Source organism: Neoarius graeffei, chromosome 24, assembly GCF_027579695.1.
Source record: "Neoarius graeffei isolate fNeoGra1 chromosome 24, fNeoGra1.pri, whole genome shotgun sequence".
Classification (NCBI taxonomy): Eukaryota; Metazoa; Chordata; class Actinopteri; order Siluriformes; family Ariidae; genus Neoarius; species Neoarius graeffei.
The window spans coordinates 18,264,404-18,287,691 of record NC_083592.1 but is presented as its reverse complement, the minus strand read 5'-3'; the positions used below and the strand labels follow the sequence as shown (position 1 = coordinate 18,287,691).

General features: G+C 40.5%; 2 protein-coding genes across 6 annotated transcripts; both read right to left on the bottom strand.

The window, feature by feature from the left end:
- Positions 1 to 397: 397 nt before the first annotated feature.
- On the bottom strand, positions 398 to 3,568 carry LOC132872683 (uncharacterized). The gene is made up of 2 exons (XM_060907664.1): positions 2,063 to 3,568; positions 398 to 1,769 (listed from the first exon to the last, which is right to left on the bottom strand). Exons 1-2 carry the CDS (start codon positions 2,613 to 2,615, stop codon positions 598 to 600), a joined length of 1,725 nt encoding a protein of 574 aa, XP_060763647.1. The 5' UTR covers positions 2,616 to 3,568; the 3' UTR covers positions 398 to 597.
- A 482-nt stretch (positions 3,569 to 4,050) lies between these two features.
- On the bottom strand, positions 4,051 to 20,184 carry arl6ip4 (ADP-ribosylation factor-like 6 interacting protein 4). Of its 5 annotated transcripts, none has more exons than XM_060907658.1 (6): positions 20,063 to 20,184; positions 18,886 to 19,072; positions 5,081 to 5,398; positions 4,831 to 4,948; positions 4,661 to 4,730; positions 4,051 to 4,361 (listed from the first exon to the last, which is right to left on the bottom strand). In XM_060907658.1, the coding sequence occupies exons 2-6, from the start codon at positions 19,061 to 19,063 to the stop codon at positions 4,305 to 4,307; spliced, it is 741 nt and encodes a 246-aa protein (XP_060763641.1). In that variant the 5' UTR covers positions 19,064 to 19,072; positions 20,063 to 20,184; the 3' UTR covers positions 4,051 to 4,304. The 5 variants fall into 5 exon arrangements, with proteins under 5 accessions (XP_060763641.1, XP_060763646.1, XP_060763642.1 ...); XM_060907663.1 differs by having other exon boundaries at positions 5,081 to 5,332; XM_060907659.1 differs by having other exon boundaries at positions 18,886 to 19,069.
- Positions 20,185 to 23,288: the final 3,104 nt, after the last annotated feature.

Sequence of the window (23,288 nt, the reverse complement as noted above, 5' to 3'; positions counted from 1 at the left end):
CAGAAACCGTGGTTATACAAGTAAATATTAGTTTAGTGATTCACAGGAATACTAAATCCTTAAGATTTTTTCAGTTTATACAGTAAATATTTGGAGTTTGTAATGAAAAATGCAGACACTGCTATTTTTTTGAACAGCCCAATGTTCATTTTTCTTCATTTTCTGTAAAGTAATTAAAATATTCATACATTTTTCTTCGTGTTTTGATGTAGAATATAATGTGCAGTGTTCCCAATGCATGGAAATAAAAACTCTTATAAGGATTTTGAGCTTTACTCACGTTTTTAAACACACTATTATTTTGAACACAACTGTATGTCAAATTAACAGTTTTATTTTAACACATACAGAAACATTTGTTATAGCCACTGTTTATTCAAAAGTAGATATGCATAACAACTTAAGACCCCAGTAATGACAACTCAAAGCTGTAATCAACTTAATTATACAGCATAACTTAATAAACTTAATGCAGCTTAACTTAATCAACTCCTGTAAAGCTAAAATTCATTTGTCCACATCTCTTGAGCAGCCAGGCATCTCCCACCTTTTTGACACGTCGCCATTGAAGTAAAGGACAGTGAGGCATTTGGTGTTTTATTCGGTCAGAGATTCCCTCTTGTCAGTGAGAATTGTTTTATATTTGCTAAAGCTCCTCTCACAGTCAACAGAGCTGACTGGGAAATGCATGTATGATTTGGCAATGGCTGCAATCTCTGGAAAGCGCTGGGTTGTACCTTTCCAGTACTCAGCAAGGTCCAGCAATTCTGAGAGGCCTTCATTTCTGACACAGTGCTGGTAAGCAGCCCACTCCTCACTGAGCTCTGCAGATGGGGTCTTCAATGCTGACAGGGTGCCATAGGCTTCAAACTGCCTTTCCATAGCTGGAGCCTGTCTAGGATCAAACACCCTGATCATCTTGTAGACCTGTTTGGCAGGATGGACATCCCAGTGCTTTGAAAACTTCTCAAATGCAATGTGAAATGCATCATGAAGGTAATCCAGCACAGATTTCTTCTTTCGAATGGACATCTCATTGAGCAACTCGTCGGTTTTCGCTCCAAAACCATAGGTTTTGGCTGTGCCATTGACTAGGTAGGAGCCTAGATTTTCCATGATGATGTAGGCAGAGACTGCTGTAAGAGTGTGGGTGCCCTCCAAAACTGTCAGGGCTCTGACCAGTTTCCCACACCCTTCAGAGATGAATGTCAGCTTCCTTTGAAGGGTCTCTTGCTTGTCATCTGTTTCCACCAGATCAAGGATGTTTTTCACAGCCTGGGCAGAAGACTTTTCAGCTGAGAAAAACTCCTTGTACAGGTGAACATGTTCAGCATGGAACCGCACCGCTTCAAACCAGCTATTCCACCTTGTATTTCCTGGTTCAGGTGGAACCTTCACATGCACAGCATCCTTTGCAGACAAAAAGTGCAACCACCTTCTTTTCCTTGCAGGCTTTTTGAAGAAGGCAGATTTGATCCACATCACCAGACTTGTAACATCACTGAAGTAGCTGTAGTGTTGCCAGGTTTCTCCTACCAAATTGATGATGTGACACAAGCAGTTTGCATATACGCTGTTTGGCATTACTCCTTTCAGTACTTCTTTGTAGGCCTTTAGGCAGTATGATGCACTGTCAGTGACTACTGCCAGTACATCATTCAAATTTATCTGACTGCTGTGAAGTGACTGTAGTAGTGCCTGTGATAATGTTGAAAAGTTGCAGCTGTCCATGAAGATGACATCCGTCAGATAGTATTTGCCTTCAGTACCTATTGAATTAAACAGAAACAAAGGAAAAAATAATTAGGCCTATGCGCATTTTAGGAAATAGCCTAATTTACATGTTAGACTAAATAAGCACCTTTGTAATAAAACTGCAAATAGCTTAACATTAACCTCAATTGATGTTGGTCTTGTTGTTATTATTATTATTATTATTAATAATAATATTATTTTTATATTATTATTTTGGTACCTGTAACATAAAAAACTGACAGGGATATGCTTTATCAGGCTACCTAAAAAAAGGAGGAGGGGGTAGGTTTGGTAGGGGGCTACTCACCTATGACAATGTTGAGGACACTGCGGTCTCGGTTATCTGACGTTTCGTCAACAACAACAAAGAGCTTCTTATCACGGATCTCTTGTAGCACTGTCTGCATGTGCTCGTTGAACACCCGCTGGAGATGGATCTGTCTAAGACTGCTTGGATTCTCAGGCAGCGCACCTCCCTGTTTGCAGTGCTTGACTAGAAGGGGGCGTATCTTCCTCATTTTTTCTAAAGGTATATCGGCCTCTGCACACATAGCCACGAAATCTTCCACGAATTCCCATCTGTCATCCTGTGACTTGGTCGCTACGTCCAGTGACACTTGGAGGGCTCTCCCGCTTGATTTTGCTTTGTTCTTCAGATGAACCTTGGATTTCAAACGATCGTTACAAGTGTCCTTTCGGCTCCAGTCAATTGTATGCTGACAGAATTTGCAGAAAAGTTGTTGGCCAGATGCATAATAATCATTTGGATATTGCTCTGCTCGAAGCTTGGCAGTTAATTGCGTATTTCGTAACTTTTTAGAAACTGCTGGTTTTGCAGCAGGGGCTGTATGTTTAGACATATTTCCCTCGCAGTCGCATCAGTGAGGAAACAAACTCGCGTGGTTAACAAGATATGGTCTCTAGGCAACCCCGGACTCACTGAAAGTGAAAGATGTGAGAAAATCGGGCAGAAACAGTGTTTGTGTCTTAAAATTAGAAAGAGGGTGATTAAATTTATTTCAGGCAAAGAAAAATGAACGAATTCCGCGCTATTCCGTGTTTATCAGAAAAATCCGCTTTTATGTCTAGATTCCGTGATTCCGTCCGTGTTTTCCGCATCGCGGAAATCATAGGGCCCTACAACTCCAGCACCCAGTTATCATTTATGAGGAGATGAATTTTGTTTTGAGCACCACTAACTGTAATATTTAGTAATTAATGGAACAAGCATAGAACACTTAGTTTAAGATGTACTAAATCCCCCTGAGAAAACCACACTCCCTCTCAGTCAAGCCAATCTAAATCTCCCATTTTACTCAAAATTTTGAAAACTGTCCTCAAGAGGGCTCTAATACAACAGACTAGATGCAAAGCAGCTAACAACCAAAAGAAGAGTGACTTTTCACAAATATGTCCAATGACCATTTTTCCAAGTTTATTTATTTATATTATTATTAATAAAATTAGTTGAAACCTGACACATTTGGGAAGAAGCCAATGATGGCTCACAGTACACTAGAATATACTGCTCATTGGGACATACCAGGTTGGTTACTTTGGCTCTAAAATGCTGCACAGCATTAAAAGATAATGCTGTGGCAACAAATCCATTTATGTGGTCATAATTGAATTAAGTGGGTTTATTTGTCTCAGTTTATGAATTTGTATTGGCTTGGATTATTTCTTTTTCCCCACATATTTAAAATTTCTGCAATTAGTACTGACCATGAAATGGCTGGGCTTCACAAAAGTTTCATTCAAATTGCACATGTAATGGAATAAATAATAATAATAATAATAATAATAATAATAATAATAATAAATTCCTTGTATAAAATTGCAGTCACTCATTGCCAATTATATGATTTGAAGCCAATCAACTGAGGTTCACATTAGCGAGCTTCCTTTTACATAACTTGACACAAACCCATGAATTCTCGAAGGATACAAATGTTTTCCTCACAAGATTTTCATGAACACTAAATTTCTCACTACAGTAAGTCTTTCACAGGTCAGTTTACATAAGAAATTTGGTGCTCAGGAAAATCTTGTTTGGAAAACATTTGTACCCTTCGAGAACTCATGGGTTTGTGTAAAGTTATATAAAAGGAAACTCGCTAATGTGAACCTCAGTTGATTGCCAATTATATGATTTGAAGCAAATGCTGAATTCATTTCATGTTCAGCTTGAAAAATGAGGCGCAGTATCAGGGCTTTACTGTCATGTCCTCCAATTCCATACATCCTTAAAATTTACCACCCAATTTCAGTCACACAATAATGAATAGAGGTATGTTTCAGCAATAAATCAAGGCGGTATTTATTTGCCGGTTTAGAAGACTATAAAAAAAAAATTAAAAACAATCAAAATAATAGGAATTCAGATAATCTTTAAAGCATTTCAAGAAGTAGATGTGGAACATATTTAGACAATTTCAAAGGCATAAAAACTGTTTATTTAATTGAACATATGAGGCTTTCTTGAGATTCCTTAGGGTTTGGGCTTAAAACCATCGGGATATAGTTTTTACATGTCCAGTGAAATTCTTCTACCTGTTAATCCCTAGTCTCTTCTGGAATGCATCACCATCTCTCTTGGTTGCTTGCTAATGGAAGAAACCGAAGTTAGGTAAGGAAAATAAAACATTTTATACCATGTTCCAACATGATTGTGAGGAGGGAGTACGTAAGTAAATATGGCAATGACAATTTTACTACAAAATGTGAATATGTACAAAAGCATATTACATGCTTTATTAATATGGAAGAGATAGTTTTAATGAAGAGACACCCTTGTAATGTCACAAATTTTGCCATGAAACCTTTGTAACTCATTGAATCTGTGTATTTAAAGTATGAGAAAACTTGTTGACTTGAAAAAGTGGGGAAATGACAAACAGTATACCTTATTGATTTCTTTGTGCTTCTCTTTGCTGACAATCTCTTCCAAAATCTCTCCATCTCCTCTCACAAGCCTATGAGTAAAGTAATACACGGTTCAATCTATTGTCTGTAGATTCAGTGAATGACATTTTCATATCTAGGTAATTTGTGGTACTGGAGGAGGTAACACACCTGGTACGTCCTGTCTCAGGGTCAACAACTCGCCGGATGACACTTTGTCTGGCTTCATATTCCTCTTTCGTCAGGGGCCTCTTGGTGGAGAAACTGGCTCTCTGTTCATCAGTCATCACTGAAGTAAATAAAAGGACATTATGATAACATTCTGGATGACATTTCAATCCCTAAGAAAAAAAGAAAATGTAGCACTGGTAGCATTGGAATTTTATACAGATGTTCTGAAGTTTCTAATAAAGCCACTCACCAGGACCATGTTCTGTGGCATCATCACTTTGCCAGGTCTCCAAGTATGACTGGGTTTTTTTAATTTGAATGGGTACTGGAACAGGGATCATCAATGGAGCTTTATTTGCTGCTGCCTCAGCTTTTGCTGCTAACAACTTCATCTTCTTAAGCCTTTTCTTCTCCTTTTTTACCTTCTTTTTTTCCTTAGCTTTAGTTTTCTTCAACTGCTTCTTGGCCTTTTTATGCTTTCTCTTCTTGGCTTCTTCGTTACCTGATGAAGATGAGCTGCTTGATGAAGAATGATTTCTTTTCTGCGCTTTCTTTGCAGATTTGTGCTCTAAATACAAGTGCATGTGGGTCTTAAGCAAAAGCCATAAATTTCATATCCACAAATGTTATGATACATAATGTAGCCCCAACATTCCTAATGCAGTGAAATGTTTAGTCCCCTAAAAACATCATGCAGGTAAATGGGGGAAAACCTAATCTCACAGGACCAGATTTCATGTCCATAATGGAAAAATAACATCTATGAATTCATCTGACCAAAGTTTTCCTTCAGATTTTGCCTTCTGTATCAAATTTCTAAGCATATCCTAGACATTGTGAAGGCAGAGCTCATTGTCTGATAGTCAACAAGCACACTGTACTGGGTCTTGTTTGGTTCCATTCTCATCACAATTCACGACCATGTTTCTAAAACAGTGTTTCCAGACATGTAATCTCTTTAGAGACTGCATCTAGCCACACAGGACTATGACAAAACAAGCATGTAAAGAGAAACTCTAGCTGCCTTTTTCCTGTTGCAACTACAGATATAAATATCTAGATGCCACATTGGCTATTCAGCTCTTTTTGTTTTAAAAAACATCACTGGCTGAGGGAGGTTCACCATTTCGGGTGGCATCTTGTTATTGAAAGAAAAAGAGAAAAAAAAAAACAGAAAAACCACAAACTAGAATTTGGTGCACAAGTTAATTTTCTTTGGGTTTTCTGAAATCAATACAGGGTCAAAATTATACATAGGGTCAAAAATTTACATATACTCACTTAGATTATTGATTCAGAGGTGCTGAAACTTCCAAAAATGTCTTATCTAGCCAAGGCCTCTTAAGGCCTCACTCACAACCCGCCGTAAGTGTTTTGGACACGCACGGGTCGCAGGGTTTGGTAGCTCGCAGCCGTGCCGCAGGGTTGCAGTGAACCCGGAGGAAAGTTTGGGGGAGGAGTACAGGCAAAATACTTGTCAAGTACAGGTTGCATACCTGACTTCCTCGAGGCGTGGGAAAAATTGCACCGTTAGCCAGTGGAAAGCGTATGTCTGATGCAGTGTTGTTTTCGTTAACGATGACGATATGATTTTGTTAACGCACCTTTTTTTCATGACTAAAACGAGACAGTGACGAGCTAAACATAACTCTTTGATCACGAAAATATAACGAGACGAAAATGTTAGTGGGTTGGCTATAGGACTATCAAAACGCATTGCGTTTCCTCCAACTGCGCGAGCAAGATCGTGCACGCGAAACATTAATGTCTGCATCGCGCATATGACGGAGTGCGCGAGGGAGAGTGAGAGAGAGTCTGCGTGTGTGCCTGTTCCTGTAGTGCATGCTAGACAAAGAGCATCCTGATTGGTTTACAGACATCCAAACTCATTTCAGGGAGGTGTCGTGAAAAAAGTCATGCGTCACAACACCTTCCTGAAATGAGTTTGGATGTCTGTAAACCAATCAGGATGCTCTTTGTCTAGCATGCGCTACATGAACAGGCACACACGCAGACTCTCTCGCTCTCCCTCCCACGCCATCATATGCGTGATGCAGACATTAATGTTTCGCGTGCACGCTTTTGCTCTAGATTCCGGGAGATATTATCCAATTTGCGGGCCTCAGGGAGCCACTATCAATATGCGGGAGACTCCCGGAACTTCCGGGAGACTTGGGATGTCTGCATTAGACAGTGTTTATGTAGAGAGCATGCACACTAGACAGCGTTTATGTAGAGCGCAGACGCACTTCAATCAATCAATCAATCAATCAAATCATTTATTTCAATTACATATAAACATGACTACACGAGTCTGCAAATAGTGCACTGCTAATCAAAGCAGACTCATGTTTACAAAGAAAAAAATATATTTTTATATGAATTAATATAATACTTAAATATGTATGAAAAAGATAAAACATGCTTGACAAATTAACAACTATTTGGTAACAAAAAGAAAAAGAGGAGACAATACTTGTCATTCGATATAAAGGTACAGTAATATATTCAATAACACGTGTGTGTGTGTGTGTGTAATATATATATATATATATACACACACATACACACACACACACATACATACACACATATATACACACATACACGTGTGTATCTACATACATATATATATACACACACACACATACATACACACACACACACACACATACACACACACACACACACTTTTATATATATATATATATATATATATATATATATATATATATATATATATATATATATACATACATACATACATACATATACATACATACATATATATATATAAAATTTATTTATAATAATATATTAACGGGCTACTGGAACAAGACATCGATGGACGAGGACAGAAAATACGGATTTGCTGGAATGCTACTATACAAGCAATCCCAGAGAGAGACGATACATGCAGCGAATGTGGGACCATTGGATACTTCGAAACCCACAATCAAGGCTAACAAAGAAACAGCTATTAGCCCAGTGTTCCAACATCCGTAATCGAAATCTACTATCACAACTAGAGATTAATGAAATACAACAACGATGCTACGGCAAGGGGGAGCCAGGAAGACAGGTCAGCGGGGAGATGTCATCATCACCCCCACAACCAGAGATTGGGTACCAAGCCCCAACAGCTAACAGCCTCAACACAAGAGCTGCTGACCTGAGAAGGAAGATCGTGACCCAACTGGAAACCTGGAGCCCCCGACGAATACCGAAGCTGAGTTGCCAAGTACCTTCAGAAGATCTACTAGTAGATGTGAATGCTGCTCTGAAGACAATCTCCACAAGAACCATCACTGAGACCAACAAGCTGATACACAGTATAGCAACAGTAATCATGGAGATGCTTGGACACAAGGTGGGCTCGGGACATAAACAGTATCCACCATGGAAGAGATGATTAGAGGCCAAGATAAAGGCAGCACGGAGAGAAGTTAGCCAGCTAGGTGAACTACAGAAAGGGAACATGGTGAATAAAGGGGCACCCAGGAAGTACAACTCACTCTCCATACCAGAGGCACTCGAAACTGCCAAACAGCGACTAACAGCTCTGGCCACCCGGTTGAAGAGATACACCAAGGAGGGAGACGCCAGGAGAATAAACAAGCTGTTCTCCACTGAACCAGCCAAGGTGTACTCTCAGTGGCAGGGGAACAACAACCGGTCAGACCCACCAAGAGCTGAGGTGGAAAAATACTGGAAAGATATATGGGAAAGAAAGGCATCACACAACACCGATGCCCAATGATTAGTGGACCTAAGAGCTGACCACAGCAACCTCCCAGAACAAGAACCAGTAACCATCTCAATGGCAGACATCCAAGAAAGAGTGTCAAAGATGAAGAGCTGGACAGCACCAGGCCTCGATATGATCCATACATACTGGCTGAAGAAGCTAACTGCACTCCATGAACGCCTAGCAGCACAGATGAACCAGCTGCTGAGGGATGGGACCCACCCAGAATGGCTAACCCAAGGCAGGACAGTCCTAATCATGAAGGACCCCCAGAAGGGACCCATCCCATCCAACTACCGGCCAATTACCTGTCTCTGCACAACATGGAAGGCCCTGTCAGGCATCATTGCGGCAAAAATGAGTAAGCATGTGGCTCAATACATGAGCGAGGCACAGAAAGGAATTGGCAGTAACACCAGAGGAGCCAAGCACCAGCTACTGGTCGATAGAACAGTCGCCCGAGACTGTAAGAAGAGACAGACCAACCTCTGGATTGACTACAAGAAAGCCTACGACTCAATGCCACACACATGGATACTGGAATGTCTGGAACTGTATAAGATCAACAGGAACCTAAGGACCTTCATCCAGAACTCAATGGAAATGTGGAAGACAACCCTAGAGGCCAACTCAAAACCCATTGCCCAAGTCAACATCAAGTGCGGCATATACCAAGGAGATGCGCTATCACCACTGCTGTTCTGCATAGGCCTGAACCCCCTCAGTCAGATCATCACGAAGAGTGGCTACGGGTACCGATTCCGTAGTGGGGCAACAATCAGCCACCTGCTCTACATGGATGACATCAAGCTGTATGCCAAGAATGAGCGAGAAATAGACTCGCTGATCCACACCACCCGGATCTACAGCGATGACATAGGGATGTCATTCGGATTGGACAAGTGTGGCCGGATGGTCTCAAAGAGAGGCAAGATGGTCCGGACTGAGGGGATTGACCTACCAGAGGGCAACATAGGTGATATCCAAGACAGCTACAAGTACCTTGGCATCCCACAGGCTAATGGAAACCATGAAGAGGCCACAAGGAAGTCAACCACAGCCAAATACCTCCAGAGAATAAGGCAGGTCCTGAAAAGTCAGCTGAATGGTAAGAACAAGGTCCGAGCCATCAACATGTATGCACTACCAGTCATCAGATACCCCGCTGGTATCATAAACTGGCCAAAGGAGGAGATAGAAGCCACAGATATCAAGACTAAAAAGCTCCTCACCATGCATGGAGGGTTCCACCACAAGTCCAGCACCCTGAGACTATACACTAAGCGGAAAGAGGGAGGCCGAGGGCTAGTGAGCATCAAGACCACGGTCCAGGATGAAACATCGAAAATCCGAGAATACATCAGAAAGATGGCCCCAAAGGATGAACTGCTAAGTGAATGTCTCAGGCAGCAGAACCCTGATGAGAGTGCAGAGGAGGAGGAACAGACAACCTGGAGGGACAAACCCCTACATGGCATGTACCACCGTCAGATAGAGGAAGTGGCTGATATCAAGAAATCCTACCAGTGGCTGGATAATGCAGGACTGACAGACAGCACAGAGGCACTAATCATGGCAGCACAAGAACAGGCCATAAGCACAAGAGCCATAGAGGCCAGGATCTACCAGAGTAGATCAGACCCAAGATGCAGACTGTGCAAAGAAGCCCCTGAAACAGTCCAGCACATAGTAGCAGGGTGTAAGATGCTAGCTGGATCAGCGTACATGGAGAGGCACAACCAAGTGGCTGGGATAGTATACAGGAACATCTGCAACCAGTATGGAATAGAAGTACCCAAGTCCCAATGAGCCATACCACAGAAGGTGGCTGAGAACAACAGGGCCAAGGTTCTGTGGGACTTCAGCTTCCAGACTGACAAACAGATCCTGGCTAACCAACCGGACATAGTGGTGGTGGACAAAGAGTAGAAGAGGGTGGTGGTGATAGATGTGGCGATCCCAGCTGACGCCAACATCAGGAAGAAGGAACATGAGAAACTTGAGAAGTATCAAGGGTTGAAAGAGCAGCTGGAACGGATGTGGAAGGTCAAGGGTTGCGTGCAGCGCTCGAAACTAACGGTGTCCCGATGTCCCGGGGACCATAAAAAATGTCATCGGGACACAAAATTATCATATCTGGGACAATCCCGGGACAATGGAAAAAAATAGATCTAGAAAAAAAGTTCTACATTAATATTATTTACAAAGCCGTAACACATACGTAGACATTCACCTAATTTGTCAATTTTAATTTTAAAACGTTAACAGCGAAAAATACATAGTAGCTACATTTTCGATGCACCTGCATCCGTAGGCTACAGAGCAGCGCATTCTGTTCTAGAATCTTCGGCTGGTGTCCGTATTATATGGACTTGGAATGGAATTGCTACCGCACACGCTGCGCCGACTCTTGCCAGAACAAAAATGCTGAAGTGGTTGAAGCGGACCGACCGCGGGGAAGAAACTGAAAGCCCAGACATAACGTCTCCGGGACCTTCAGGATCCAAAGTGTCATCGCCTGGTCTGCAGGCAACGCTAGCAACTGAATGAACTTAATGAACACTGTTAGACACGTTATAAAATACAACAGGAATGATGTGGATGATATTGACGGAAGATACCGTTCAACAGAATAAGTGAGTTTTCTTGGTGTCTTTCTAGTTCAGAAAGTTTAGTCAGTCAGCAGCACAACTAGGCTAGGACCTGGCACTATGTTGATGTTGCTAATATTTGCACCCACGTTTCGGCAGCTAAAGTTCATAAAATGGATAACGGAAAGTTCATAAAAATGGATAACGGTAATGGATAACGGAAAGTTCATAAAAATGGATAACGGTAATGGTGAAAATTATAAGTTGGCCTTATAAGTGCCAACAGATATTCAAGGTATAAGTAGATGAAATGAACATAAAAGGGGTCTTATTTTCAACTAAAGTGTACTGCAGATGTAGGAAGTTGAAACATTTTCTGAATGAGCTAGTTGGCCCCTTTAAATAAACGGGTATCTATTCATACAGTGAGATCGCCAAAGTTTAATAAACTGAAAATGCAATAACTGTAATTTTGAAGTAGATGATGTATAGGACATGTGTCGCTTGTGTCTTGTGACTTATTGTAAAAATGATATAAAGGGTTCAAAATCGCATAGTTACAAATATAATAGTAACTTCATATGATAATATTAACCACTGGTTATTTCAGAGAGGAAAAAAATGGGGACACTATTGCTTCCATTCGGGACAATACAACACAGAATTCGGGACCACTGGGGGACACAAAGAAAAAAAAGTTAATTTCGAGCCCTGGTTGCGTGGTCCCCGTGGTAGTGGGGGCACTTGGGGCAGTAACCCCCAAACTGGGAGAGTGGCTCCAGCAAATCCCAGGAACAACATCTTAAGCCTCAGTCCAGAAGAGCGCAGTCCTAGGAACATCGAAGATACTGCGCAGAACCCTCAAACTCCCAGGCCTCTGGTAGAGGACCCGAGCTTGAGGATGACATGGATACCACCCCCCCCCCGCCGGGGGTGAGAAGGAGATTTTTTTATATATATATATTATATATATATAAAAATTACACACACACACAATGTGTGTATATAATATATAATATACACATACACACACACACACACACACACACACACACACACAGAGTGCAGAATTATTAGGCAAGTTGTATTTTTGAGGATTAGTTTTATTACTGAACAACTATGTTCTCAATCAACCAAAAAGACTCATAAATATCAAAGCTGAATATGTATGGAAGTTAGAGTTGGGCGTTTTTAGTTTTGGCCATTTTAGGAGAATATGTATGTGTTCAGGTAACTTTCACTGTGCAGAATAACAACTTAATAAAAACCAAATATGTAGCCATTTCACTTATTTATTTTCACCAGGTACACTGATATGACAACTCCAGATTTGCAAATAAACATACTGCATCTGACATTCAAACACAAAACAAAATCAGTGACCAATATAGCCACCCTTCTTCATGAGGACACTCAAAAGCCTTCCATCCATAGATTCTGTCAATTTCTTTATCTGTTCACAACCAACATTGTGTGCAGCAGCAACCACGGCCTCCCAGACGCTGTTCAGAGAGGTGTACTGTTTTCCCTCTTTGTAGACCTCACGTTTTATAACGGACCACAGGTTCTCTATGGGGTTTAGGTCAGGTGAACAAGGGGGCCATGTCATTATTTTTTCACCTTTCAGACCTTTACTGGCTAGCCACGCAGTGGAGTATTTGGACGCATGAGATGGAGCATTATCCTGCATGAAAATCATGTTCTTCTTGAAAGATGCTGACTTTTTCCTATACCACTGCTTGAAGAAGGTTTCTTCCAGGAACTGGCAGTAGGTCTGGGAGTTGAGTTCGAGTCCATCCTCAACTCGAAAAGGTCCAACAAGCTCGTCTTTGATGATACCAGCCCATAGCAGTACTCCACCTCCACCTTGCTGGCGTCTGAGTGGAGCTCTGTGCCCATTACTGATCCAGCCACAGGCCCATCCATCTGGCCCATCAAGAGTCACTCTCATCTCATCAGACCACAGCACCTTAGAAAAATCAGTCTTAAGATATTTCTTGGCCCAGTCTTGACGTTTTATCTTGTGTGCCTTACTCAGTGGTGGTCGTTTTTCAGCCTTCCTTACCTTGGCCATGTCCCTCAGTATTGCACACCTTGTACTCTTTGACACTCCAGGAATGTTGCAACTCTGGAATATGGCAGAACTGGATGCTAATGGCTGCTTGTTTGCTTCACGCTTGATTTTCCACAGATCATGTGCAGTTATTTTGCGCCTTATTTTTTTTCCCCACACACTTCTTTCGACCCTGTTGACTATTTGCAATGAAACGCTTGATTGTTCAGTGATCACGTTTCAACATCTTCGCAATTTCAAGAGTGCTGCATCCGTCTGCAAGACATCTCACAATTTTAGACTTTTCAAAGTCTGTCAGATCTCTCTTCTGACCCATTTTGCCAGAGGAAAAGAGGTTGTCTAATAATTATGCACACCTGATATAGGGTGTTGATGTCATTAGACCACACCCCCTCTCATTACACAGATGCACAGCACCTGATATACTTAATTGGTAGTAGGCTTTCAAGCCTAAACAGCTTGGAGTGGGACAACATGCATTAAAAGGATGTTGTGGTCAAAATACTCACTTGCCTAATAATTCTGCACTCATATATATGAGTGATTCCACACTTATGGGTACTGAAATGGGGACATGAACTTATTTTTAAAAATTCACCTAAAACCATTTCTTTTTTTTACCATCAGGTCACAAAACATGTAATCTTTAATGAATGATATGTTAAAAGATAACTTTAATTTTCTGAGATGTAATAAAAACATTTATATGCCAAAGTCAGAACGTAACAGAAGTGTTGTGGACATATATATTCTCAATTTTAACAATGTAGAATTACTTTTTGAAACATAGGAAGGTGATGTTTTAGCAAATATAATTAATAAACATGTGTAGTAGAATAAACATACACATTCTTTCAATAAGATTAACATGGTATATAGCTAGATTGTAATTAATTTGTAACAGACGCGAGATGGACAATCGTAACAGAAGTAATGTAACAGACATCATTTTGGAACTCATAGGCTTGACTTTGGCATATAAATGTTTTTATTACATCTCAGGAAATTAAAGTTATCTTTTAACATATCATTCATTAAAGATTACAAGTTTTGTGACCTGATGGTAAAAAAAAGAAATGGTTTTAGGTGAATAAGTTCATGTCCCCATAAGCGTGGAATCACTCATATATATATATATATATATATATATATATATATACACACACACACACTTTTTGTATACTTAGTACTTTTGCACTACTCCTTCACTGCCTTATCTTTTTCTCTTTCTATATTTTGATGCTGTAACAATGTAAATTTCCCCTTGTGGGATAATAAAAGGCTCTTATCTTATTACTAAAATAAAACAAACAATCTTGAAATGTAATGTACCTGGGGTTTTGTGGCTACTGCTGCCACTATGTCATCGTGCTGTAAGAATGTAAGAGTGTAACAATCGCACATACGCATAAGGATAACAATAGCGCATAAGCATTACAATCACCAGAACGGTGAATCGTGATCTCGCGATATGAACAGTTAATCTCGCATTATCATTGTGTTGTAAGAATGAGCGTAACAATAGCACAAGGTATATGCGCATAAGTATTACAAATCACCAGAACTGCGAATCATGATCTTGCGATATGAACAGTTGATCTTGCGTTATCAAAAGGTACACAAGAACGAGTATAAGAATGTAAGAATAAGTGTAACAATAGCAAAACTTCGTAACCAATTAGCACTTATCCTGATCAAGTTTGATTACCTGTTCTATTTCTTGATAAACTTCGGAACTAATCAGAACTAGAAACGAAATAAGAAAAACCTCTTTATAACTTTGTAGTATCGGAAGATAATTGGCAGATAAAAAAGATAAACGAAATTCACCTCGTGGTTCACCAAAGCTACTGATTCAATCTCAGGTAAGTGGTGCTTATTTTAAGAAAATTTACCTTTTGATTATCACAGCTTTTGTTTGGTTCTTCTGAAAGGTCAAATGAAAGGTTTTGTAAGTGTTTTTTTTTTTTTTTTTAAGCTTTTTGGCAGATATTTAGGCTAAGAATTCCAGCCATTCAACAAGAGTTGTAAAGAGTACTTATGTTTTTCAATGAATAAATTTAAATTCTTTGACAAAATGTGAAAACTAAAAGTTAAAAGTATAATGGGTCAAACTTCTGCTATTCACTTTAATTTTTTTATTTAATTTTTTGAGTCTTTACACTTGTGAAACAAAATGTGCTCATTAGTACTAAATACTGCCTTTCAGACAATTCATGAACAAGTGCTTTCTTACTATTTTGAAAATAGATATAGTTCACAGCACTGTATTTTGAACAAAGCCCTGATGCTGCTCACAGCTTGGTGATACTTGCAAGAGATGAGGCTAGTATAATTGATAACATGTACTGTATGTGTGTTATATTTACTGTATGGACATTGTTTTCTGATACAATTTTATTTATAAGCAGGAGCCACATGTACCCATAGGGTACCCATTTTTAAAGTTTGCAGTATACTGCTACAATAGAGGCTCTGCACCATCACGTGACCCCATAGCAACAGTAACAAAGCCACCATGACAGGGGGCATGCTGTAATGCTTCATTCAGCCAAGTTAGTTGTTATTGATCAGTATGGGAAGGTTTTGCTGCATTTTTGGATATGCAAATAATTTTGAATGAGACAAAGACATCAGATTTTTTAATTTATCAAAAGTAATTCATCATGGGGAAACAAACTAGAGAAATGTATTTATGTAGAAGGGAAAAAATGGGGAAAAAACTTCAGTGGGAGTCGGTATCAAAAGGGGAGGTCAAAAACCCTATGGTATGCTGACTTCATGTTCACGAATGTAAGAACGAAAAAAAAAATGTTCACAATTGCAGCATGGTGCTCGCTCTTATAAAGTGAAGTGAACATGAGCATCAACACAGCAGGTCTGCAGGGCCTAAACTTCACCAGGACTTAAAAAGTGCATTTACATTCGGGGATCCTTCGGAGTGTGTTGTGTGCGGGCGCTTGGGACCCAGTCATTATGGGAAACACCTGATGATGATGATTATTTGAGCGCAATCAGCACGCTGTTTTCATAGAGACTTTAAGTCTTCTGTCAGGTATGTGATGGTAGATGGGTCTTAGTACAGGAAGTGTGTTTATTAGCAGGCATGATAATGCAAAACCAAAACACAAACTAAACCGAAAGCAGAGTCATAAACATGGCTAGAAACAAACATGACAGTGATAATACTTCACAAAGCCTCTGTGTCCTTCTATGCACAAGCTGATTGCACTCAGATCATCAGGTGTTTCTCATAACGACTGGGTCCTAAGCGTGCCGAAGGATCCCTGAATGTAAATGCACTTTTTAAGTCCCGGTGAAGTTTAGGCTGTGCATATGCTCATGTTCACTTCACTTTATAAAAATGAGCATCGTGCTGCAGTTGTGATTTTTTTTTTAAATTCTTACCTTCATAGAAATTAAGTGAGCATACCATAGGGTTTTTGATCTCTCCTTTTGACATCAGCTCCTGCTGAATGTCCCCCCCCCCATTTTCCCCTTCTACATACAGAAATTTCTCTAAATTTTTTTCCCCCCTGATGAATTACTTTTGGTAAATTTAAAAATCTGATGTCTTTGTCTCGTTCAAAATGATTTGCATTTCCAAAAACACAGCAAAACCTCCCCCCACTGATCAATAATAACTAAGGACTACAGCAGGGGTCACCAAACTTTTTTCTCTGGGGGCCACATTGTCGTTCCTGACTGTGATGGGGGCCGGGGTCGGGTCAGCTATATCACATAGAATTGTATGACCCAGACAAATATGACCACCAGCAGGCCTCATTGTGTAGTAGAGATTACTAGCCTGGCATGGCCATCCCCACTACTATATCCATACTACTATATCAACACTTGATTCCTGGCACATATTTGTTTGTCTTTACTAGTGGTTTGCAAAAGTAGTAATCAAGTCTTCACACTTTGTTTTAATTTGAAATACCACTGATATTCCATTTATTTTCTAATAAAAATAATATCAAAGCTGTCAAGGTAAGAAACATCTGCCTATTTGAGGTGATTGACACTGGCAAAGGTGAGTGGAAAATTATAAATTGTAGGTAGGCCTGTTGATAATATTAATAATATAAATAATAATTGTATGCAGCACTTAATAAAGGTCAGATAAATAGGCCTATAAAATAAATACATTTTAAAAAACAGTGAAATTATAATAATATGAGCAATAGATCAATAGATCACAGCAGTTGTGCTGTGTCCTGCACGTCATTGCTCTCATCCATGGCCAAAGCAAAAAACTCAAATTCTGACGCTCTCTCATTCAGCTGGTCATACACGTTGTCCCCCAAATCTTCGGTTCGCCTGGTCATAGTAGGTGCGGAGAGACTCACCGCATTGAGCGCATCCTTCTTGTCGGGATACACCTCCTCGGGCACAGCAAGCATGCATACTTTAACAAAGTCCCCATCAGTAAACGGCTTTCCATGGGTAGCTAGTAGGTGAGCTACCTTATAGCTAGCTTAGACAGCAGCCTGGTTGATCTGGGTTTGGTGAAGGAATACATTCTGTTGTGCAGCCAGTCTGCATTTCATCCTCCGAATCCTGTCTTCTCTTGTTTGCCCTCGCAAACTAGCATACTCTTTGTGGCGGGTTTCATAGTGATGACGCAGATTATATTCTTTGAAAACCAGCACACTTTCTTTACATACAAGATAAACTGCACAGTCCTTACACTGAACGAAAAAATAATCGGTGGTCCACTGTTCTTTAAAAACTCTGCACTCTCTGTCAGCTTTTCGCTTACCGCTAGCCATTTTGCTGTCCTGAACACTGACAGTTCTCTGCGCATGCGCTGCCTGTCACTGCTTGATCGCGAGCATATGACGAAAATTCGGAAAATATGAATAGTTCATTTTATAACTAAATATCAATTTTAATTGATAAAATCAACAAAATACAAGATGCAGACATGTTATTATTTGCCAAAAAGCAATTTAAAAAAATAGGCCATGACCACTTTTGGGGATTGCCTCATAGGGCCGGTTCAAGTGATGGGGGGCAGAGGGGCTGGGGGGCCGGTCAAAGGGGGGTGGCGGGCCGGATCTGGCCGTAGTTTGGTGACCCCTGGACTACAACATCGTTTCCGTTGCTATGGGGTCACATGACAGTGCAAAGCCTCTACTGTATATAGCACCAATCCAAACCTGTGGCACAAACCCAATGTGGCATTTAGGTATTTACATATAGTATATGTCTGGTTGTCACGGCCCTGTGTTTAAACACCATCTGTGTTATTGGCTGCTATACACCCTGATGTAATGACTGGGGAGCGTAGTGAACAATAAAAAAGTGCCCCATGTGATTTATTTTCTGGCAAATCTAGGCTTCAATCCAAACAATACAGTGCTAAAGTATATGTTTCAGTGACTGGTATCTTGTATTGCTAGTTTTGCCAAAAAAGTTCCTTTAACAGTGTCAACAGCAACAACATATGCAGTAAATAGGAATATGTTAATAAGTTTATGCAAAGAGTGTCTGTCCAAACCTTTCATTTGTACTGCATGTACTTTTAGATTAAAACAATTACCCAACTAATTTGTATGGATTAGCCGAAGATCCAAAGATGTCTTTTGAAAATATTAAAGATTTTGGGGGGGAGGAGACAAACACTCCAAAAATACCTGCATTTTGCCTCTTGCTGGAACTATGTGTACGTTTCCTGCGAGGGCTTGGATTCGCACTGCTGGAGCTGGAGGACGAAGAGCTGGATCTGTGACGTTTCTTTGATGACCTTCGTTCTTTTCCATGCCTATTCACAGAGACCTCTGGAGATCTGCTGCGGGACCGACTTCGTCCCATTGCAACCTGCTAGTAGTAGATAGTTTAGTTTAATTTGTCAGTCACTATTTACAACTTAAGGTACAATAATATACAATATATCAAGTGAGCTAAATATATTTATATAGAGACAAAAAAAAAATCAGGGTTATTTATGATACAAGCGTGACAGGAGGAGGATATAGGACTTGCATCCCAATTGACAACCTTCCCCTATTGTAATAACATTGAAAAATACAGGAAATACTTCTTAGAACTATTTTACGTTGTGTTAAAATCAAAAGTCATCTAATTTTGTAAATAGATGCAAAACTCATTTTTAATCTTGAATGAATGAAACAATGCAAAAAGATAAACGGAGAGGTAATGAAGAGACATGAGTGCAAATATTCCATTCAGTCCTATGTACACTTAACCCTTAATTGCTAATAAACAAAGAAAAAAAAATTCACTTGCCGGTCATGCATTGAACAGGATAAAGCGGCTAGAGATAATGAGATGAATTTTATTATGATCTTAGTTCTATTCTAAATCCACAGGGTACAGAACATTCCCGCCTATATCCACACTAGATGTACACTGAATGTTGGCAGGGATGTTCTGTACGTCCCCGCCTCACTGACCAGGGAACAGCGGTTACTGAAGATAAACAAATTACCGAGACTCTGGCGATACTACTGGTACTTCAGAAGCCATATTCTCGTTTATACCATCTCACAGAAACGCTGTGTTGTTAGCGGCTTGACCGGAACACATACATTCGCTGATAAACTCCATTAAACCTGAGACTCTGATAGTCAGATATATTTATGTCTAGCTACCAGAATAGTAAACCGAGATATCTATTTTTACGCCTTTTTTAACCGCAAATATGCGATAAAGTTTAACATTCATAAGTTTAAAGGCTTTTTTTTTATCTAAGGCAAGCCAACAAGTCAGCCAAGCAACACTAAGCATTAAATAATCCAGTCTGAAGAGTATTTTACCATGTTTAACTTGTACCACATTGTAGTCACTTACCGAATTTAAGCAGAAAATACCTCTGGTTATTTTCCATAAAATAAATTAAAGAACATGTAATTTCTCTTTTCTTCTTTTGTGGTAGTTTAGTGTGTCCTTATTGCAAGAAGACTCTTAGCTTGCTCAGTAGTCCCAACATAACTTCCGGTGCCTTGATCAATATATATCAAAATATAAGTCCAAATAAATGTACATTGTGTTTACAAACCTCTATCTTAAAAAAGAAAGAGGGAGAGAGAGAGATGGGGGACGGGGTGTTAAGCGTAAATAAAAACCGAATGCGATGATTGGCAAACCATGGAAACCTTATTTTTCATTGAAAACAGTACAAAGACAACATATCAAATGTTGAAACTGAATTTCAACGTTTCAAAAACAGTTTGGACAGGAGCAACAAAAGACTAGAAAAGTTGTGTAATGTAAACAACAACTACTACTTCTTCTAATTAGATTAATTGGTGGGCGGCACGGTGGTGTAGTGGTTAGCGCTGTCGCCTCACAGCAAGAAGGTCCTGGGTTCGAGCCCCGGGGCCGGCGAGGGCCTTTCTGTGCGGAGTTTGCATGTTCTCCCCGTGTCCGCGTGGGTTTCCTCCGGGTGCTCCGGTTTCCCCCACAGTCCAAAGACATGCAGGTTAGGTTAACTGGTGACTCTAAATTGACCGTAGGTGTGAATGTGAGTGTGAATGGTTGTCTGTGTCTATGTGTCAGCCCTGTGATGACCTGGCGACTTGTCCAGGGTGTACCCCGCCTTTCGCCCGTAGTCAGCTGGGATAGGCTCCAGCTTGCCTGCGACCCTGTAGAAGGATAAAGCGGCTAGAGATAATGAGATGAGATGAGATTAATTGGTATCAGATCAGTAACATGATTGAGTATATAAAGCGCATCCCAGAGACGTGGCATCTCTCAGAAGGAAAGATATGGATGATTTCACCACGCCGTGAAAGACTACATGGGGAAATAGTGCAACAATTTAAGAATAACATTCCTCAATGTAAAATTGCAAAGAATTTGAGGATCACATCATCTACGGTACATAATATCATTAAAATATTCAGGGAAGCCTGAAAAATCGCTGTATGCAAGAGATAAGGCCGAAAACCAACATTGGATGCCCCGTGATCTTCGGGCCCTCAGGAGACACTGCATTAAAACCAGACGCAATTCTGTAGTGGAAATGCACTCAGGAACACTTCCCAAAACCATCATCTATGAACACAGTTCATCACTTCTTCTTCTGTTAAGTTTTATGGCAGTTGACAAACATAGTGTATTACCGCCAACTACTGGACTGGGGTGTAATCACGCGGACATTATTTAAAAAAAAAAAAACAGAGAAGATTAAATGCGATCAGCTATCTTAGTGTCTTTAATAAAAGTTGTTACTGCATTAGTGATATGCCTTGATCTAGGCTCCCCCAGTAGGGTCTCTAAAGAGAAAACCTTTTTGGTTGCTTCAACTATTCTCTTAAGGCCTTGTCTTTGTCTTGAGTATTTTACACATCTTAATAATACATGCTCCACATCTTCTCTAACTCCACAAAACTCATACATGCCAGTGGGATGCTTATGAATAATATGTATGCTGCTATTTAATCCAGTGTGGCCTATTCTCATACGTGTGAACCATACCTCTTCTTGTCTTCCTGAGTAACTTGATTTGCTGCTTGATATTTCTTTTTGTATGCTGTACAAATGTCTTCCCTTCTTCTCCTTGTCCCAATCTGCTTGACAGAGTTTATTTACCTTATGTTTGATTAATACCTTGATTTCTGTACGACTAAGTGGAATATTCAGCTGGACTTCTTCATTTTTGACAGCTTCCTTTGCTAGCTTGTCTGCTTCTTCATTGCCTTTCACTCCACTGTGGGCAGGAACCCATACAAGCTGGATGACTATTCTCTGTTGATGAATTACAAATAAGAGGTGATTAATTTCATTCAATAGGTCCTGACGGCATGAAGAATTACCACTTTGTATGGATACAAGGGATGACATGGAGTCTGAACAAATGACTGCTTTAGGGGGCTTAACATCTTCTATCCATTGCAGAGCAAGTACAATAGCTGACATTTCAGCTGCTAGAATAGACATGTTATCAGAAGTTCTCTTTTTAATGTTAACTTTATATTCTGCTATGTGTATACCTATACCCGTTTTACCTTCTGTGTCTTTTGATGCATCTGTATAAATTTGAGTAGTGTCACAGTACATATTCTCTAGATACTGCTCTACATCCTGATATATTCCACCATTCTTAGCTATTTTTTTTTTGTTTCCATTATTACAACAGGTGTACTAAACAACCAAGGAGGAGTTCTAACTAATGAAACAGTTTCACAATATGGAATGGCATCTATTTCCAACTCCTTTGCCTTCTTATTGCCTTCCCAACCAAAACTATGGACAGATCTGCCATACTCCCAACAATCTAACAGAACTTGTTTAGTAGGATGTGACTCCTCATGCCCACCCAAATTAACCCAGTATGCCATGCTTAGTTTAATACGCCTAAGATATAAAGGCATTTCTCCTGTTTCAATTTGTATTGCTGGTATTGAGGAAGTTCTAAATGCTCCACAACATATTCTTAAACTTTTAGCTTGGACTCTATCTAGTTCACTTAACAATGTCTTACATGCTGACATAACCACAATACATCCATAGTCTAACACTGACCTAATCAAAGCTATATAGATCTGTGGCAGCGGGGGCGTGGTCGAGCACCGGTCTGTGACAGGAGGGCGGAGTCAGGGAAGGTAAGTGGCAGATTCACTTCACCTGAGAGCAATTAACCTGTGTTTGTGTGTCTTCCCAGGGACCGCGCCCTATTTAGGGAGGGAGAGCGAGAGCAGAGGAGATCTCTCCCGAGCCAGACACCTGATGTGTGTGTGTGTCTGCGTGAAACCTATTGTGTTCCCTGAAAAGTGGAACAATAAAACTGTTTGTTGAACCTGATCTCTGTCCTGCCGTCCTCTGTGCTCCACCCACACCTAGGGAAAGCTACAGTGGTGCCGAAACCCGGGATATGGAGCACCAACCCAGCAGCCCCATGGAATCCTCCCCGTTCACCGACCTGGTCCACGCCCTCGCCACGGCTCAGCAAAGCCAGCACCAGGCGCTCGTCACACTCCGAAAGGAACAAGAGCGGCGCTTCGATGCCCTGGTGCTGGCCCAGCAAGAAGATCGCAAGGCGTTCCGGCGTCTCCTCGCGTCGGCGGGGCCCACC